Source organism: Lates calcarifer, linkage group LG17 (assembly GCF_001640805.2).
Source record: "Lates calcarifer isolate ASB-BC8 linkage group LG17, TLL_Latcal_v3, whole genome shotgun sequence".
In the NCBI taxonomy this organism is placed as follows: domain Eukaryota; kingdom Metazoa; phylum Chordata; class Actinopteri; family Centropomidae; genus Lates; species Lates calcarifer.
The window spans coordinates 21,966,100-21,985,604 of record NC_066849.1 but is presented as its reverse complement, the minus strand read 5'-3'; the positions used below and the strand labels follow the sequence as shown (position 1 = coordinate 21,985,604).

The 19,505-nt window shown below is 39.9% G+C and overlaps 1 protein-coding gene across 2 annotated transcripts in view; it reads left to right on the top strand.

Moving 5' to 3' along the window:
* The window catches only part of LOC108895295 (collagen alpha-1(XXIV) chain), an 84,618-nt gene that overhangs the window by 8,450 nt on the left and 56,663 nt on the right, over nt 1-19,505 (top strand). The window contains exons 2-7 of one of the 2 annotated variants that reach the window (XM_018694023.2): nt 1,150-1,220; nt 5,303-6,678; nt 10,595-10,648; nt 13,312-13,365; nt 17,523-17,576; nt 18,884-18,937. In XM_018694023.2, coding sequence (XP_018549539.1) covers nt 1,150-1,220; nt 5,303-6,678; nt 10,595-10,648; nt 13,312-13,365; nt 17,523-17,576; nt 18,884-18,937 — 1,663 coding nt within the window. The remainder of the gene's footprint in view (nt 1-1,149; nt 1,221-5,302; nt 6,679-10,594; nt 10,649-13,311; nt 13,366-17,522; nt 17,577-18,883; nt 18,938-19,505) is intronic. The other variant, XM_051077319.1, reaches the window with a different exon arrangement.

The window sequence follows — 19,505 nt, the reverse complement described above, 5'->3', positions numbered from 1 at the left end:
CGGTATGGCTGGTATAGTAAACATGTTTACTATAATGTGTTAATGTTCATAACTCTTTTCATGCTGTGAGATGAGACACAAAATCTGTGTTTATAGTGGAAGACAACAAATACAACAGATGTTGCGGACACTCTGGCACAGGTGTAGGTAATTATGTTTATAATGACTGCTTGATACTGTCCGTCATTTCATGCAAGAATGACCACTGCCAGAGAAGTTAATTCCTCCTTGGCCCAGCCAGTCTCCCCAGTTACTATCCTAAGTGGCCATCCCTGTATTCTCTAAACAAATATCCTACTTCTGCTGAATTACAGAAAATATTTCCAGCCTCTACAGTCTGAAATAATTGTCTATGTATCATCACCTCATGGCCCTAATACAAATAGATCTGTGCCATCCACTCTAATTTCTCTTCTCTGATTTCAGGGAAACTCCCTCTCTCTATGTCAGCAGGGTAAGGCTAGACTTCAAAGAAAGCCAAGTTGTAGTCATTGGTGGTTTTCTCAGACTAACCACAACTCTGTCAATGAAATTTCACTTGCGACTGAGACAAAATCTCAGCAAGAGACCCAGTGTTTTCTGTGGTGCTGTTTTAGTATTTGACTTGAGTGTTGGCTCATCTGTGTGTTGTGACTCACTGTCTTAGTGCAGTCAGGATAATGTAATCAGGTTGTAATACTAACATCACAGTGAAAACTACCTGATGTACATTTTTATGATTAACAGCAATTCCTTATAAAAACTGTATTGCCAGGGTTGTAGCTGGATGGGAAAAGGGAGCTGTAAGTCACACACTCAGAAAAAAAGACTATACATGAATTTCTGGCCCAGGTCTGTGTGTGCAGTTATCATGCTCCTTTTTCCCTTGCTTTGGTTTCTTCTTAGAGTTTTTCATCCCAGACTGCAATATTCAAGGTGACTTAGAACCTCTAATTAATACGTGTTGATATGTATGTTTATGTCTGTATTTGCCCTTTGATGGACTGGCAACCTGTCCCTCAAAAGGAATGAGTGGACATACAGTATGCATCTATGGGAGTAGGATCTTTGTGTCAATTATTGAGTCATCTACATAACCCAAATTGTTAGGTTTCAGAAGCTTGCTTTTAAAATTAGGCTATTACTAATTTGTTTTTTATGTCCCTCTAGGTGGAACTTTCTCCTGCTCCTGTCAGTATGCTCAGCAGTACTCTCTGGAGACGAAGACTACCTAGCTCAAGGTAAACAACAGAACCCTAATGAATATCTAAACATACAGGCCTTGGCCTGTATATTTTTTCATCTACAATGTAATAGACCAAATTATCCTTTTTTGTGATTTTTTTTGCTGATATCTGATCTGGTTGATCCAGACTTAAGTAACCACATTAAAAATACAGTTTTTTCATCAGCTATTAATTACATGTACTCAGTCACAACACACCACTCAGTTTTAGCACTTTATCATATTCAGCCTTGTGTTACCTTACAAAAAAAATGTATCAAGCAAGTAGATATAGGGACAGTGGGAGCAAACTGCAGCTCATCTTCTTATTCTCATTTTTAACCTTCTCCCTCAACATGTCTGCTCTTGCCCTTCAGGCCACAACATGCATGTTGAGGCAGCCAAAATAGCCTCTCAGTGTTTGCTGTCTCTCCATTTACCAGTCTTGTTTCCTCTTAGTGTCTTTCTGGTCCACCAGAGAAGGCTCTAAATATGTTATTTGCAAACAGAATGTGAAGTACATGCTGAGGAGAGCACTCTTGGGTGGGAAAGTGCACCAATCAGTCAGGCAAAGAAGAAGCGGAAATCTCAGATAAATGCTTAGCCTGTTTTGGCAACTGTGCCTCAGTTGGTCAGATGCTGGGGATAAGGTAATACCCATCTCTGTGTGTGTTTTTTAACAAAGCAACAAGGATGAGAAGAGTTGAAGGTGAAAAGGACAGAGGTTAGGAGTAGATTATAAATAGCAGAGCTGATTTTTTTCCAGGGCTCTGTAGAGTATTATGCTTCTGGATGGGACTTCCTTGAAACAACTTGCCTTCATTCATTCATTCAGAAAGAATGCTGTCAAAAGAATCTAAAGAAAACTTAAACAAGTTTTGAATCAAGGTGTTGCACCCTGTGAATTTGTCAAGAAGGTATATTGTTTTTTGAGTGGCATATCACTGGGCCGCTGCCAGAAATACCATATTGTATATGCATAGCACACTTGTGCAACGTTGACCTCATGGTGAATTCTCACATATTTGTTCACATCTCCACATATATATTCCATGCCTATTTCTCCTTGCACAGAGGAATTAAACTGCCTCGAGGGTCCCTCCCCTTATTCCATATTACATTGTCTTCTCCCCACATATCTATAGTTGATGAGCCCAGTCCAAGCAGGATCAATCCATCATAACGAGGGGAGGAGGAATGCACACAGAGTGCTAGAGCAGCTTGTCTTCACATATAGACAGGTTAATTGGAATCTGGGCTGACATTACCTCAGGCAAAGAATGTCAAGGACATCTCAGTGCATGCTTAGATCAGCTGCAGATAGATAGTCTCCCTATGTGGGCTGGAGGACTAAAAACCCTTTAAAACCACATCCAGACGATGTTTTATTTCTATTCATTACACCTTCTCTCTCTGTCTCTATCTCACCCTTTACTCTTACCCCCCTCCAAGGCAGACAGAAAACACATCTATAACAGAGACAACATGTGGACCCCCCAAAAAGTACAAATAACCCTACTAGCTAAAGTCATCTGATAAGAATATACTATACTGTATTACTGTTGTTAGACTGTACTGTTGTATAAAAAAATGTATAGAATCTGACCTTCCACAGTAGCCATATTTCAGTTTTTAAAGTTGTACTAAAACTTCAGAGACTTCAGAGATCCTCCGCCTGCATTGCCACAGCTTCTTGTTCTCATTTCTAGAAATCTTCACCTGTAGACTTCAAATGTTCAGTTTGGGGTTGTAGTTGGAGTTTAAACTGTGTCACATTCATTATGTAATTCTTCACCACAGACCAGTATATTGTTGCTATTGTCAGAAGTAGTGATAGCAGCAAGGTTTATGCTTGTTACCATTGCATTTTTTAAGATTATTATTTGAAAAAGTCTTGATGAATTCAATTTTGAGGGCTCTGCAAGATGCCGCATGTCTCCATCCACTGATTCTGATACATAAGTACAGTATACTGCCTGATAACAAGCATCAATATTATAACAAATAACTGGGATTATTCATTTATATTTAATTTTTATTTATTTGTAGCATAAGACATTGTTTCCAGGTTACATTAATACATAGCACTGTGATAGTAGCACATTTTGAATGCGGATTTGGCATGTGTGGCCATTTTATTGAATAAAGTAAATATCTGCATCAACGCTGATTCAGTTGTTTGAAGCACATTGAAGAAAATGTAAAACCTGTGTGAGTGATTTGACGACATCAGGTCCTTAGCAGCCTTTTTGAAACCTCTATCACAAATGTTCAGAAGCTTGAGGTTACTAGTTTTTTTCTGTCTAGAACCATGCCAACTTTAAGATGTAACTTTTATGTGACTAATACTATCCTTTAATTCCTGATACCTTTTTGACACTGACCTCCCAAATGCAAAGTTATCATGTGGTAGGTTATTCAAACCTCTCTGTTGTTGACATTCCACTACTTTTAAGTAACTGCCAGTTTGATATGATCCCCGACCAAGGTGAAAGGTCAAAGGGTTATACATGTGTAACTCATCTGAAATAGGTATGTTGCAGCTTTGATGTCTTGTGCTTTGTCTTTTAGTGTCTGCATTCCTATGGGTTGTTTCAGATCTTTTTAAACAGGTAGAATAAATAAAAGAAGACAATGGTTTAGCTGAAAACTTGGCTCTGGAGATGTAGATGACTGGTTGAGTTAGTACATTCAGTTCCCCCTCAGCGATGCAAAATCAACTAACCTCTGTTTGAAAGTTGGCTCCTCAAATACAGAGGAGGGGTTACTTCAAAGGAAGATAGTGTCTCTGGATTAGCAATGAAAATACCTCAAACTGCCCCTGAGATATCTCCATCAAAACACTTCTGTGCACTCTCTCCCTTTCTCTCTCTCTCTCTCTCTTTCTCTCTCTCTCACACACACACAGATGTGCACACAAATACACAGGCTTAAAAAGCTTCCCTATTCTTAGGCTTCCATATCAGTGCTGCCCCTGTCTGCCAGCATGCTCACAGTTGCACACACACACACTCACACTGTCTGCTTCTCAAACTTCCCCCTCTCTTTCTCCCCCTCTCACACAAACACACATCAGGTCAGCCTCTAAAATGACCAACCGGTTTGTGACAGTTGACATTTAAAACTACAATATGTGTCAGGTATCCTTGTTCCCATTTGTCATATTAATAAAGTCACTTTTATTTATTTTACTGGAACTATCACTGCTCAGTGCTGACATATGTGACACATCTGACACATTGCCCTCCAGCATAGTGATCGGTCTGTTGCTCTTTACTCAAAGCCAAAACTGCAAAGAATATCCTCTGTCTCCAAATAATGTTTAAGTACTTTTGCCTGGCTGTGCTTCACTGTCAGAATAATTCTTTAAAGAATTACCTGTGGGCATGAGAAAAGAATGACAGGACCCTTTGGAGGAAAGCTGCTCTCATAAATCTCTGGTGGCAGATTGATTCAAAAAGGCTGTGTGGACTGTTTTCCTGTATCCTAGCTCTGCCCCATCCTTCTAGTCCCCTCTTCTCATCTGGGCCACAGCTGCCTTTCTGGTACTTACTCCAAGAGAAAAACAGGGAGGGGTCACCAGCATCATGGGGAGACTGTTGTAAGGCTATAATGGCTGACCAGCCTTTTTCCCTCATCATGGAACTTGAATAAGGACCAATTATCCTATGTTTGCATATGTAGCAATGACATGGCTTTTTGCAATTAAAATTAGCAGCCGAGAAGGAGGAATAATAACATTTTTGACACTTTGAACCTCCAAGTTCAACACAGGAGGAGAGAGAGGACCTGTGCCAACATGATACAGTTACAGGATATTGTACTGTTACTTAGACTACTGTTAATACCTTTTCTAGCGAATGCAGTGGAATCATTCTACTATCAAGATAAACTATAAATAAACTAGGCAACTTTACTAAATTCTTACTCCAATGCAATTTCATATATTTAAACATGTTTTTGTGCCTTTATCTTGCAAGAAATGTGTCAATTTTGAAGAGTGATTACCTAAAGAAACAATTTAGCCAAAATCTGCCTACCCGCTTTGTGATCCAGTCTGTGCATGTCAACCTTACTGTTGTTTGTTCTGTTCTTCAGGAGTGGATATCCTCTATCGACTGGGGCTGACAGCTCAAAGCACAGACAATCCCTCGGAGAGGACAAGCTCACCTTCGACTACTTACACCACTGTTCCCTCACGTTTAAATCTTCCTGTTTCTGGATATGGGGTATTACTCGACTCAAACTCCCTCTATGAGGCTCCAGCAGGAAGTCTGTTCCCGCCAGAGTTTGGCGAGGAGTTTTCTGTTGTGGTTAGTCTAAGCTCCTGGCGAGCAAACAATGCTTTTCTTTTTAGTGTTAAAGATGGCAGGGACAGGCTGCGTTTTGGCATTCAGCTGCTGCCACGCAGAGTGGTGGTTTACACTGCAGAGAAAGCCTCCATCTACTTCACCTACAACTGGCAGGACGGGCGCCAGCACCCTTTTGCTGTTGGCGTTCGTGCGCGCTCTGTGTCCTTCTATGCAGGTTGTGGGGCGGTGCAGCAGCAGGAGCACACCCTGGGGAGATCTCAGACACTCTGGGATTCTGGGGGTCTCTTTACTCTGGGGAGGATGAACTCCAAAGCTGCGCCATTCAATGGTCGAGTCTGCCAACTAGATATCTATCCCTCAGCCCAAGCTGCCGCGCACTACTGCAACTACCTTAAAAAACAGTGCCGGCTGGCCGACACTTACCGATTGCCTTTGCCACATCCTGGTTTGGATATTGAGGCAAATGACCCCCCTTCTAATCCCTTGACAAAGTCCCTTGTTGGAGTAGCAGTTACCCATCATACGCCCATTAGAGTTACAGCAGCTGTCAAAGTGTCCCCAGGTACTTTGGTCCCACACAATCCAGCTCTGAGCCCATCAGTACAACCTCATCTGGGGGACCAGAGCCACATTTCTGGAGTGGACCCCCTTGTTCCCTCCACCACATCCTCACTTCAGACTGAAAGCCCCACCTTACCTACCCTGAGTGGAGGAGCAGCTCTGGATCTCGCCTATAGCACAACTATCACCACTACCAAAAATGTGTTGGCAAGAAGAAGTAAGCCCCAGGGAGACGCTGATCACTCTGAAAACAGCACAGAGGAAGAGAGCAGCTCCGGGAGCCTGCAGACTCCAGATGCCACTCCAGGCCTGATATCTCCAGTCAGGCAAAGTCGAGTGAAGGAGGGACTCAGGAACAACTCCATCACCAGCTCCAGGGACTCTCGCTTTGGGTCCCAACAGCTCCTGGAGACTCATCTGAGAGTCAATGGCACCACTTTGTACCGGGAGAATCAGGTGGACACCTCAGAACATCATGATCTGGATGGCAGCTATGATGATGTGGACATGGGAGGATATGATTATGGATATGAGGAGCCAGACTTCTTCTACGACTATGAAGATGGTTTCCGTGGCCCCAAAGGAGAGCCAGGTCCTCCGGTAAGTGACTGAATTTATGAATGACAAATAGAGCTATGAGTGTTTATGGAACAGTTTTCAAAGAGTTGAAACACAAGTCAGGCAATTGCTGCTTAGATCAAGTGGAAAATATTGATGCAAGGCAATCAAAGCTAATTTATGGCCGTAACAGTTTGAATTCTGTGTAAAATTTGGCTTTCGCACATACGCCCAGGTTATATGAAAAAATATTTTGGCAGGGCGGTGTTGTGATTTAAAGGTGATGACATGTCCAAGCACCGTTCTTTTTTCATGTATCTACAAGTTGTTAAAATAACACGTCATTCCCTTGTTGAAATACTGCCAGTCACTTTTGCTCTTGTGTTGGCGAGGACAACTCAGTCTGAAGCTTGGAGGTATATCCTGGCAAGAAAAAATTAGCTGTCCATCCAGCCTTATGATGTAAGCTGGCTGTCAGGATAGTTTTGCCCCTGAACATACTTTTATTGCTAAGATTTTCATGTATTGCTCATGTTTCCATGAGTGAAATGTGTCAGGTCTTTCTATCTGATCTCTTACAATTTAGGAGTGTATGCAATGATGTAAGATGTTTGGACTCATCCACCAGTTTCCATAGTTCTGCCTCAGCTAAGTGCCTGCAGGCCTGTAGGTGGGACAGAGCTTATCCAGCACTAAGTTGTTGCAATTTACCTTCATGTCTCAGAGCCTGAATACACTGTACTGCAATATTTTGAGCACGATAGAGTCTAAGCCATGGGCCCTTTCCCAGTGGGTCACAATTTTGCAAAAGTATTAATAAATTAGCTAGAGAGTTTGCTCTTTTATCCTCTTATCTCTGGCTGTTTGTATTTCTTGTCTACCCTGACACTTTGATGCAGGCATGTTTTGAATGCTGGGTCAGCTGAAGGTCAGTGGCTCATCCTGTGTAATTGCTTCTATGTTTAAACTTGAGAATAAGCTGGTTTACATCCTCAAGGGGAGTATTTCACAGTGTTTTAGCTACATAACTGGACAAGTACAGTAGCATGTATCTGGTCTCAGTAAATGCTGTGTGATCACCATTTGTGCTTTAGCATTTAACTGATTTTTACATTGCTCTAATGCTTTTTGAGCAATGGCAAGCAATAACATGCAGTGTTTCACTCATTCATTCATTCATTATGCAGCTTTCATAAAAACATCAACTAATTTGAAATGTCCCCTATTGGCTGCAGCTTTGTTCAGTACCACTAAAGAAGTGTTTGGAAAACTCACAGTTCAGTTATTGTTTTGTCTGCTATAGACATAAACACATAACATAAAGTGATTTGAAAGAACTTGTATGTAACCTGTATGTAAGAGTAATAAATCTCAACAAAAATCACAAGAACAAATCCATTGAGACTATAAATATACAAGGTATCATGATATCAGGGATTGCAATGGCTCTGTAACCTGCTGTAACTTAATAAATGTAGACTATTGTAGAAACAGCAAAGTGTACAGTGTATTTACACACTGACAAAGAAGGTGTACTTTCAGATGTGAGGCTCATAGGGACCTGATTAAGCAGATTGGGTAAGAGATTGGATTGGTGACTTCCAGTCTGTCTCAAAAGATATTGGAGTGATGTGAGCTTATGCTCATTGTTGTGCTCTGAAGCCTCTGAATGAAACAAATTACACACACACCCTCACATTATAACCACTTCTAGGGTACTAATATAATTGGCAGTAAATGCGGATTTAATTGATAGCTTTTTATTTTGAATTGTCTTCTGATAGGTCATAAAGTTGATGGGGTTATTGTGTTGCTGTTGTCCTGTAGACAAAATGTGTATTCACTTAATTTTGCTTAAATGTAGCTTAGTTGAGCATAATTGTTAAAAACATGTATTGTTGTGTTGCCAGTATTTCTTCAGCCATCTGAGAAACATAGGACAGATTTGTGCACAATCTTGGTTTTTTGAAAGTTACTTGCAAATTCACTGGTGAAAAAATTAAGTCAACATTCACTATCATTATATCACCTCAGCTATATCACTTTTTTTTTCTTACATTTTGTTTTGTTTGTGAAATTATTAATGGCACCTGTTTGGATCAGTTTTAACTGTGATCATAATGCGTCAGAGCAAATCTGAACATGTGAGAAAGAGGATGAAAGTGTGGACTTCAGTCAGTCATCACCTGCTTGATGCATTTCCCCTTGTGGTAATGTCTCAGTTACATGTTCTTTTATTAACTTCACTTATAAAACCCGCATGTAACAATGCAGGGGGTATTGTCATTCAACTCAAGTCGATGTCACACAATGTGAGAAGTTCAAATGATGATTCATCCTACCCTTCAGCTTTCCAGAACACTGACTTCTTGAATTGATTCCTTTGGGGAAGATCTGACCCTTGTCTTGGCAGCACAGTTGAAGCATGTGAATATTATCATTTTACTGCATAAGTGCCTCGGTTTCTTTAGGCCCTGTTGTTGTGGCGAAGGCGGTGGTGTGCTCACAGTTTCCATGTGTCTGTGTGTGGGAGTCTAGAGGAACAAACAGCTGTTTCTTTATTCATGTCTCCCTCTGTACCCATCTGCTGCTCTGACAGGGGATAAAGATGCTCCAGAGCATCCCAGTATAAGCTCTTGCCACGGCAACAATTCAGAATAGTAAACAAAATAATTAAATGTCTGTTTTGATCTAAAGTTCTGATTACGATAGTGAGATTGTTGTTTTAGAGGAGATGACATTAGGGAGTAGCAGAACAGCCTGAATGAATAGCTTCCTTGACCAGAAGGGGATTGCCTGGTGATTCCTTCATGTTTCCTCAAAATGTCCTCAGTTTTTCTTTTCAAGTAAATTGACTTACTCTGACACACTGACTGAAAATGTCCTCTCAATTTTCAGAATTAAATGATTTGTCCTGTGATTTCTTTATTAGTTTATTCAAAATCCCCATTAGCAGTGATTAACATATCACTGAAGTCAGCTGACCTTGAGAAATCAGTAATCTGTCATATACCCCAAAGATATGTTCTTAGGCTCTTTGATTATGCTGTATGATAGCCTATTTGAAAGTCATCTGTTTTCTCCTCATACTCAGTCTTGAAGGACTGCAAGACAGTTCATCAGCAGTATGAGTTATGGATGGAATGACCAATAAAAAAACCTGCTTCACCCCCAACAGCAGTGTTAAGAGGTTACAGTGAAGGTGGATATCATGCGGTCTTTAAAATGTTGAACCTGCAATCAAAAATGAAAAATTTAGTCTCACACCTTTAAACAGTATGAAAATGCAGTATTATCTGTACACCCAACAGAGCAAGTTTTACAGGCATGATGTCCAGGATCAGACTCAGTATTCTTGGGTTGTTATGTATTATATGGCAATAATTGGGGCTGGTTGATAATTGTGTATCATTGGTAATTGTCCCTTCATAGAATCACGTTTTCACAATTCAAAAATAAAATATTTGAAGTACCTTTTTCCCAGCAAAACACTAAAAGAAACATTTGACTCTCTGAGTTTAACTCTTACATATGTGTGTTTTATTTTACATCTTGTATCCTCCAGAACATGACATCCAGTTGCTCCATATGTTTTGTGCTATGTTTTTCCATGATGAAGGATTATGTTAATCCCACAGGCTGACCAAAGGCTGGTGGTGTCAGTATCATCTTGAGAATGTAACTCGACTCTTCTGCTCAGAGCTTTCCTGATAGAACATTTAGTTGAAAACACTTGGCTCCTTTCTTTGAACTCCATAGCTCTTACATAAATATAGCACATACCCATCATTGCAGAGGTCTGGACAGTGAACTGCATGTTATTGCTTGCCATTAACATACTCTTATCTCTCCTTTCTTTTTCCCCTTCTCTCCCTCTCTCTCTTTCTCTCTCTCTTTCTCTCTCTCTGTCACAACATTCCCCTCTTTCTCGCCTTATCCTTCTTTCTTTTTGATTTAGGGTCCTCCTGGTCCCCCTGGTTTACCTGGTCCTCCAGGAAAAAGAGGCTCTCGGGTAAGTAATCTGTGCAAATATAATGGTACACAGGCATTACACTGTAAAGTGAGTGGAATCTGTTGATCAGGTGGAGCATTTTTACCATCTCAGTGTATGTTCTCATGGGATACAATTAGGAATAAGTTGAGTTAGATATAGAGCGTGGTTTTTTAACTTCTTCTTTATCTCCTTTATATATGATGAGGTCTATGTATCTGTATCAAGAACTTTAATTGGCAGACTGATCAGAGATAATATGAACAGAAATATGCACAGTCACGGAAGGAAAAAAGAAGAAAAGGCAGCTGTATAGAAAAAGTGCTTTTAAGTTTTGTTTAGGTTTAGACAATTGTATCAGATGGTAGCCACTCTGCAGAGGCCCTCTCAGAACAGAAATTATTGTGGTTTAACTGAGTCACTGAGTCACAATCAAGAGGTTAAGGTCAGGTTTATGAGCCTGGGGGGCACCGAACAGCACCAACACATTCATGGAAGACTTCATCATTGTATTTTGGTCTTTCAGTTGGCAGGCACTGGTCATATGTGTTTTGCCTGTATTAACCATCACAATCCAGCTGCAACTGCTGGGGAAAAAGGTGCTGACAGATATGTTTGTGGTTAGCGTGATTAAATTCAGGAACAGGCCGTGCTTTGTAAAAGTGCATGACAATGAGATAGTTCACTTTTGGGGTCCAGGCACAATTGTTTACTTGTCAGCACCTTTGGAGCATCAAGGTTAAGTGGCCAAACAATTCCAGATGCAACCAGCTGCAACCAGCAGCAGCGGTGGCGGCGGCACAGGCTGCGTCTCCACTCTGATCTTGAGACTACACTGTATGCGACTGCCAAGTCTGTCATGATGCAATGCTATGATCATGCCACAGGCCCTGAAGGCATATTTAAACAGAACAAGACACATTTTACTAAATGAATGCGGTATGTGTTAGAAGGAAGGTGTATAATAGTTCACTCTCACTCTTTGTAGAAGATCTCCCCTGCACAGCAACATCTTCAGTGTTTATGGAAGAAAAAATGCAGTAAAATTAACTTAAAGTTTCATTACTTATAGACAGTTTTGTGACTTAATAATTGTCTGTGACAAATCATTGCTCATTAAGATTGGAAACTGTGGTTAGTTCATATTTATGTACATGAGCGCCGTTGTTTCTTGATGTGTATACTACGTGTGTGCGGTTGTCCATTCAAGTTTACAGTGAACTGTTCACATCAGTCCAAAGTAACATACAGAAATAGCATTTTCCCTTTGGCTTCCTCCCCCCTCAGAGCAGGGACTGTGTTGATGGGGGTTTGTTGTTGTAAGATATTGTGAGTCAATGAAAGATGATCCAGGAAGTTAGAGTAACAGACAGCGCTGCACAAATGCACAGTTTTTTGTAATACTCAGAGACAGGACTTGACAACGCTGGAGAGTTTTCATGGCAGCAGTTGTTTTAGCTTTTATGACAATGATTGCTAGATAAACAGTAGAAATATGGCATGTATTTCTTCTGGGAATGCAGTACTTTGCCAGACCACATCATCTTATGTTGGAGCCAGGTTCAACTTTTTTGTCGGACAACGTTTTGTAGTTCTGTGGAGCCCCCTGCACCACCACTGTTATGACTGACTCCATTCAAATGAATGAGAGGGCTGTGTTATGGGTAAAGATCTTGAGTTAATCAGAAAACGTCTATATGTTCAGCTGTATTTAAACAGAGAGCATGACAGGCAGACTAGAAGGCAGATAGACAGGAAGACAGGCTGGTAGACAGAGAGAGGTGGCAGACAGTAAAACATGTCTCCTAGTAAAAGGCTTGAAAAGCACATGGCTGATACAGAACACACTCTAAAGCCTGTAGGCTATCTCATAAAGTAGAGACAGAGGGAGGCTTGGAATCATTATGTGGTGGGAAGCTGAGGGTAGTGTGTGGCACTGTGGTTATGTCTCTGCTGTCTCAGCACAGAGCAGCAGACTTATTATGCTGCTTCTAATTGTGATGCTATCAGACTTTTAAGCCTATGAAGTAGGGCATGCCATTTGGTGTGGGTATCTGTCATGGAAACGGACCATATTTTGCTTTAGAGGTTATTTTATTGCAAGCAGTCCCTGAAGGTGACAGTTTAACTACAGAAGGTGGTGATTGATCAAGTATTGTGTCTATGTAGGAGAAGGCTGCATTGAATTATTATACTGCTGTTTTACCATGAAATGGAGCAACCTTTTTTCACTGCTGAGCAGCTCAAGACGTGTCACACCACAACCCCAAAGACATTAATTAAGCTTGTCTTTTAGACAGGCTCATTTTCTATGGGCAATATATATACTTTTGTGGAAACCAGACTCAGATTACTGACTTTAAAAATGACAGTGAGAGAGGTAGAAAGAGAGAGGGAGGTCCTTCTTCTTACTCTTGGCTGTAGTGCAGAGAGAGCTCGGCCTGGAAGCAGTAGGAGTATGAATGTGTAGGAATGTGATGTATTGCATACACACATACAAACATAAAAATGTGCACATGTAGTTGTAGGAAGTATGCAAGTATGGTTGTGCATTTATTGCATACCTTTGACATCCAAGGAATTAAATTGCTTTGGTGCACTAAGAACAAATACTGATTCGTTGTCAACAATACAAAGTAATTTAATGTTGTGCTCTTTCCCTCTCTCTGTCTGTATCTGTTCAGGGTCCTCCTGGTCCACATGGAAATCCAGGGCAGCCTGGACCACCTGGGCCCAAGGTGAGTGTCCTTCTCCCATGGTAGTGAGACATAAACAGCTTCCGGAGACTGTCAGATGGGGTTCTGGTTTGTATCTGGTTAGCGTTGGTGAGGACAAGCCAGATGAGTTCCCTCAGAGCCGGAACCAGCACCACTGAGCCTAAGACACAGGCCAGGATTGGTCAACGTCATATTCTGTTCCCACACTCACTCACTTTAAAGTGTCATTCCATAGACAAAAGATGAAGTACTTCATGTTGGTTTGGGTTTTTGTGAAACAAGTTGCTGAGATGGCCACACACAGCCTTTCTTTAGACCTAGTGGATAGTTCAGATCAATGAATGAATATTTAATAAACACAGGAGCAACAAATCTTCATTAAATCAACAATAGGAAATACCACATAAGGAGGAGGATTTACTGTGACATTATTACTCACACAGTTGTGAATGAGCCAATCATTGTAAAGCATATTGCACCAGCAGTTGATGATGATCATCCAATACAAGCACAACTTTTTTGTGGTGATGACATGTTCAGTATCTGTCAAAAGATGACATCACAAGTCTCAACAACACACTTTATCAAGCTACAGGGAAAGGAAAAGCTGACAACATTTTTTATCAGCTGGAAAATCTCCTTCGGATATATTACGCCTGGCTATTTGGGTATTTTTATGCTCCAGGTTTTCTTTTACTGTGCTGTATACGCGTAACTACAGTGGTTGTGTATTGGGTTCTGAGCACTTCCAAACACTCAGTACAGTTCCACACATGCAGCAACAGGGTTGCTCCTGCTGCTCTGCTGATGTGCTGCTCACACTCCTTCTGTTTAGGCACAGCATTAAAGTGTTTCTCAAGCATGCACTGATGGGAAGCTAACCACTGGTGAGGAACAAAGACAGCCACAGTTTGAAAAAGCTGAATGATATCTAGAGAAATGATAGACATGAGTAGAGAATGTAGCTTTTATGATTTTCTAATGTGATAAATTAAGATTTGATAAAATGAAACTAAGATGTATTGTATCATATTCATGTATATTTTTTCAATTTAATATTTCATATGCATTCTACTCAAATGAAATTCCGGTTGAACTGCTGAGATAAAAGATTTTTTAAAATGAAATTCAAAATTCCAGTCACATAGAATACTTGAATATAGAATACTACATAGAGTTTTTACTAGATTGTTGACTGTATACTGGTGCAGTCTGCACCAAAAGTTAACCTTCAATGTCTTGTTCTTTCATGTCCCTATAATTTCCTGTCTTAGAGGTGATGATAGATATGATCACACCATTGTTAATAATGACACAGTCGGCTGAATTTGGGAGTCATTACTGTATAGTAAAATGACAATTTCAAAGAAGGGGTGAAAAGACTGAGCTCTCTTCATACTGCCTCAGGAATTTTACTGTCATTGCACAGACTGGCCTGCCAATCACCAGAGACAGAACCAAAAGAGAGAGATGACATTGTATCTTTAGGTCAAATCTGTACTTTTCTGATCAGATTGTTTGTTTTTGTCATTTTGCACCGGACTCTGAATAACCATATTGTTGTCTTCCTGCACATGCTTATGCTCTGTTATTGTTTAGTAGACATTTTTATTTAGTAGAAAGAAGTGTAGATAGCAGAAATCCCAGTCATCACACACAGACAAGTCTTTAAACCTCATCTAATTGCACATGCTAAAACAAACTGTTTCACAGTATGCTAACTGTGCAAAGAAAAGGCCCAATAAAATCTGACAAATTGGGGACAGATGAAAATTCCACACTGCATACTTTTTATTAGTATTTATATTTTTTATGACAAACCATCAAGGACACAGTGAAAACAGTTACCTAATACTAGCTGACAAGTTGGGACCTGTCGCTCACTTCTTATGCACATGTGTGTTTGTGTGCTTTGGTAGGGGGCAAAGGGGTAAGGTGCTGAATGGTGTCCAGTGGCATCAATTACAGTAAAGACTGACATATTGTTCCCTAGAGAGCCATTCTCTGCTGCCCTGAGTGTGTGCAAGTGGGATCAGACCTGACACAGCCATATGTAGGAAAGCATGGTAATAATGAGCCAGTGTTTTGTCACAAAGACTGGAGGAGATGTGTGGTTTTTAGCCTAAATGACATACCTCTTAGCCTGGATCGTTGCTGCCCCAGCTTTTACCACAGGGCGTAATTGTGCTTGTCCTGGCTTGTTAGCCATGACACTCTCATCATATACAGCGGAAAAAAGAAAGAAAGCATTTTTAAATCTCTGATAATTTTTTTCCCAGCATGTGACCAGATGTCAGGGATACATTGGTACGACTAAGCAAGGATGTGGGCAGCTTCATGCAGATGGTTGTGGCGATTGCGGTACTGACTGGCAACCACAGAGTGGCTGCATACACACTGCTGTCAGTGGGGATAGTCATGCTATAGGAGCAGAAACAAAGCACAGATTCTTTTAATGTGAAACTTTTTGCTTGTAAGTAGACAGCCCCTTTTGTGTAATTGTAGTTAGCACATAGAAGATGAGAAAAATTTCTGAAAGTACTTTTCATGAATTATGATCCCCTCGCCTACCTCACCCCGCACACATAAAGAGAGGAATGCTCTGTTTTCCTCCTTGATTAGTCAAACAGCATAGGGAGATAGATGGACTTGTTCTGTGTGACCTGTGACCTTGCTGGGACACTGCACATTTGGCTGAGGGCCTGTGATTGGTTATTACTAAATATGGAGCTCCCTGCTCATTCACTGTTCCTTTAGCTTGTACACCCACATTCGTATGTACACATACAAAATCAACATCAGTGTATCTAATACCATAGTGACCTGAGTGAGTCATTCTCACACTCCAAACCCCATTGTGGAGGTGGAAGAGGGATTGAGAGACTCTTTGTCTCAAATTGGAAAATATCTCCTCTTGAAATGTGTTTGGTTACTAGGACAAATACAGAGGAATATAGTCCCAGATGCTAAGCTCAGTTGACATGTATTTTAAGCACAGTCTGAAATATTGTGACGATGTGCTTTCAGGACTTAAAAGAGCCTTTCAGTTTACTTCATGCACTGTTGACTCCTTTTTCAAACAGAATGAAACCCTGATTTTATGCTGTAGTAGAATTTCTTCTTTCCCACCCCTGAATTTTGTATGCCTCATTGGATTTCAGTCAAAACTATGGAAATATGATCCTCCAAATCTGAGAAGGTAATACAGACAGCTAGAGTGGGACAGCTATTGTATGCAAGAGACTGCAGTGTATTAAAACTAGCCTTACTTAAAAAAGAACACATCCATTGATTACTAAAGTGAAATTTTGTGGTTTGTAACTTTTATGCTTGTCAGTTGTTTGGAGCCACACTATGATTTGAACAATGTGGTAAACACCACAGCTAGCCACTTAGCTCTACTTACATCATCTCATGGAAGAAAACTTTTCTTGAGAAGTTGAGGATGTTTATTTCAGTACAGATGAATATTGCTTTTTACGCTGGCATCTTACCACCATGAGAAGAACTACATCTTAAGACATCTGCACTAAGACAAGCACATTGGCTTCTACACAAAGTCACAGTGGTTGCTGCTTGGTTATAGCCTTAATATTATAGAAAACATTATAGAAAGTCATTATTTTAATGATACTGTGGCATTATTAAAGCAAATTCATGACTGGGTTTGGTTTTGTCAAATGCCTGGCTTACTTGATAGTTTTAATTCATTTTTATTTTATCGACATCTGTTTTGCAACAGGAAGTAATGGATTTAAGGGAAGAGCAGCCTAAATTTTGAGGACAAAACATGCAGATTCATTCTACTTGCTTTACTTGCTTATTCACTGTTTTCTCAGAATCAAAATCTTCTAGAAGCAGATTATTATTTCTAATTACTGTGTAGTGGTTATTTAAATAGAACATAAGTTCTAATGCTGGGCTGGAGCTTATCCCAGCTGACCCTGTACGGATCGCCAGTCCATCGCAGGGCCAACATATACAGACAGACAACCATTCACACTCACATTCATACCTATGGGTAATTTAGAGTCACCAGTAACCCTAAGCTGCATATCTTTGGACTATGGGAGGAAGCCAGAGTAGGCTTTAAATAACCATAATTTATTAAAAAAAAAGATTTCTAGTAAATGATACATTGGAAATAAATTTTAATTGCATCTGTGTTTCTATTCTAGGGCTCAAAGGGAGATCCCGGATTGTCTCCAGGCCAGGCTCCACCAGGAGAGAAGGTAAAAATCTGCCACTGATCTCTGTCTTATCTCTTCTCCTTTTGGTCTTGTATTAATGTATCGCTCATCTGTTCCCCCTGTCTGTCATAACAGCTCTTTTGACAGTGATACTTCTCTTGAGACATTTTACCTGAGCTGTTACCTGTCCCTCCAATCTTCACAACTTCACGTAGTCTCTGCTCGCTCATTGCTTTTTTCTTTGTATTTGGATTTCATGTATTAATATGGAGCAAAATATTCCAAAAAAGATCCTAACATCATGGTTCAAATCAAACATTATCATTGCTTATAATGAGTAGCAAAACCAGTTAACAATTCGTGATATGAATGACTCAACACTTTCCAATTTTTGGTTGATAAAAGGCAGATTTTTACATTTTCCTTGAGTAAAATGTTTTCTGTTTAAATTTGTTCATGCTTAATCAATAAAACTGAGAGTCTGGTTTTCCTTATCCCATTTAATTTGTTTAGCAACTTCCCCTAAACCCTCTCCCTGCATTTCTAACTCATTCTGTTATCAGTGATTTATCCAGCGTCACCACAGCTGGTCTCTCTTACTCTCTACTTTCTTTCCATCCTTGTCTCTTTTTCTTCCAAACAGAATCAAAATGATTTTTCTGAGCAGCACTGCTAAATGTCTTGAACTAATTAAGTTCAAGTTTTAATGCACTGTGCACTCATAGAAACCTAAGAAAAATATCATGGCCTGATTAATGTTAAATTTCAATGTTGAGTGTGTCCATATATTTATACAACTTCACCCTGATATCATCCCCCACAAATGATTGCAGACATCTCATCACTCTTTGTAATAAGTATTTTACTTTTGTCATTGAATCTTTATACCTTGTGTAGCATATTTGTAGTAACATATTGTCTCTTATCTCCATTTATCCTCTGACTTCACATCATAACAGATTTATCAGAGCAGCAAATATTGCTCTAATGTTGTTGGTTTTGATCATAAATATTGATCGAATAAGACATCTTTAATATATAAAGATTGGAGACATGGCCTGTGCACACTACTAACTATGAAAACATGTTTAAACTATCCATCTCACTCACATGTGGAAAATCCACAACCTTTTAATTCTATTTTTCAATGTTACCCTGTCATTCACTTGTTATCTGAGATTTTAAAGGGGTTTAATGAGCTGTTATGTTGGAAAATGAAGATGTATTCAGTGTTAAGAAATTTATACTAAATTCTTTTTTGCAGATATCTCTTAAATAATGGTGTGTGTTGTATTCCACTTTTTTTTTTGCAAGTGTTATGTTACTCTCTCATTCATTTGTACCAACAGGGTGACAGAGGTCCACCAGGTCTGCCTGGGCCAAATGGATTTCCAGGCCTACCGGTAAGATTCAGTGTGTTATACTGCTTGTGTTTAAACTAGGATGCAAACGATAGAATAAGGCTGTCAGAAGTGGTCTTTTTAATGACATGACCAAGTAGTTCAGTTTGTTGTTGTAAATGTTTTTTAAGAAATCTATGCGATTGCTGCTTATATTTACTTGTCAAGCTGCATTTTACTCTTGTTTTTAAATCCTCTGTATTGTGGTGAGGCAACAGGAGGTATAGTATTACAAGTTTAGGTTAAGGTTGACGTAAGAGTTAAGATCATGTACAAACACAATTATATATGCACATACACACACACACACACAGACTATATCAGTTCTCCCCCAAAAGTTAGCCAGACGTAAGTTGAGGCCTCAACAGCCTTAATGTGGTCAGTATTAAGTTACTTGGTCAGAGACAGCCTACGGCCCGGTCTTTATCTCGATAGAAGAAAATATGTACATACACATCTATCACCTTTTCTTTCTAATCTTTTTTGCTTCATTTGTCTACATCCCACTGCATCTTCTACGCTATCTTTACATGCCTTTATCTTTGCATATCTAATTGTTGCTGCCCCTCTC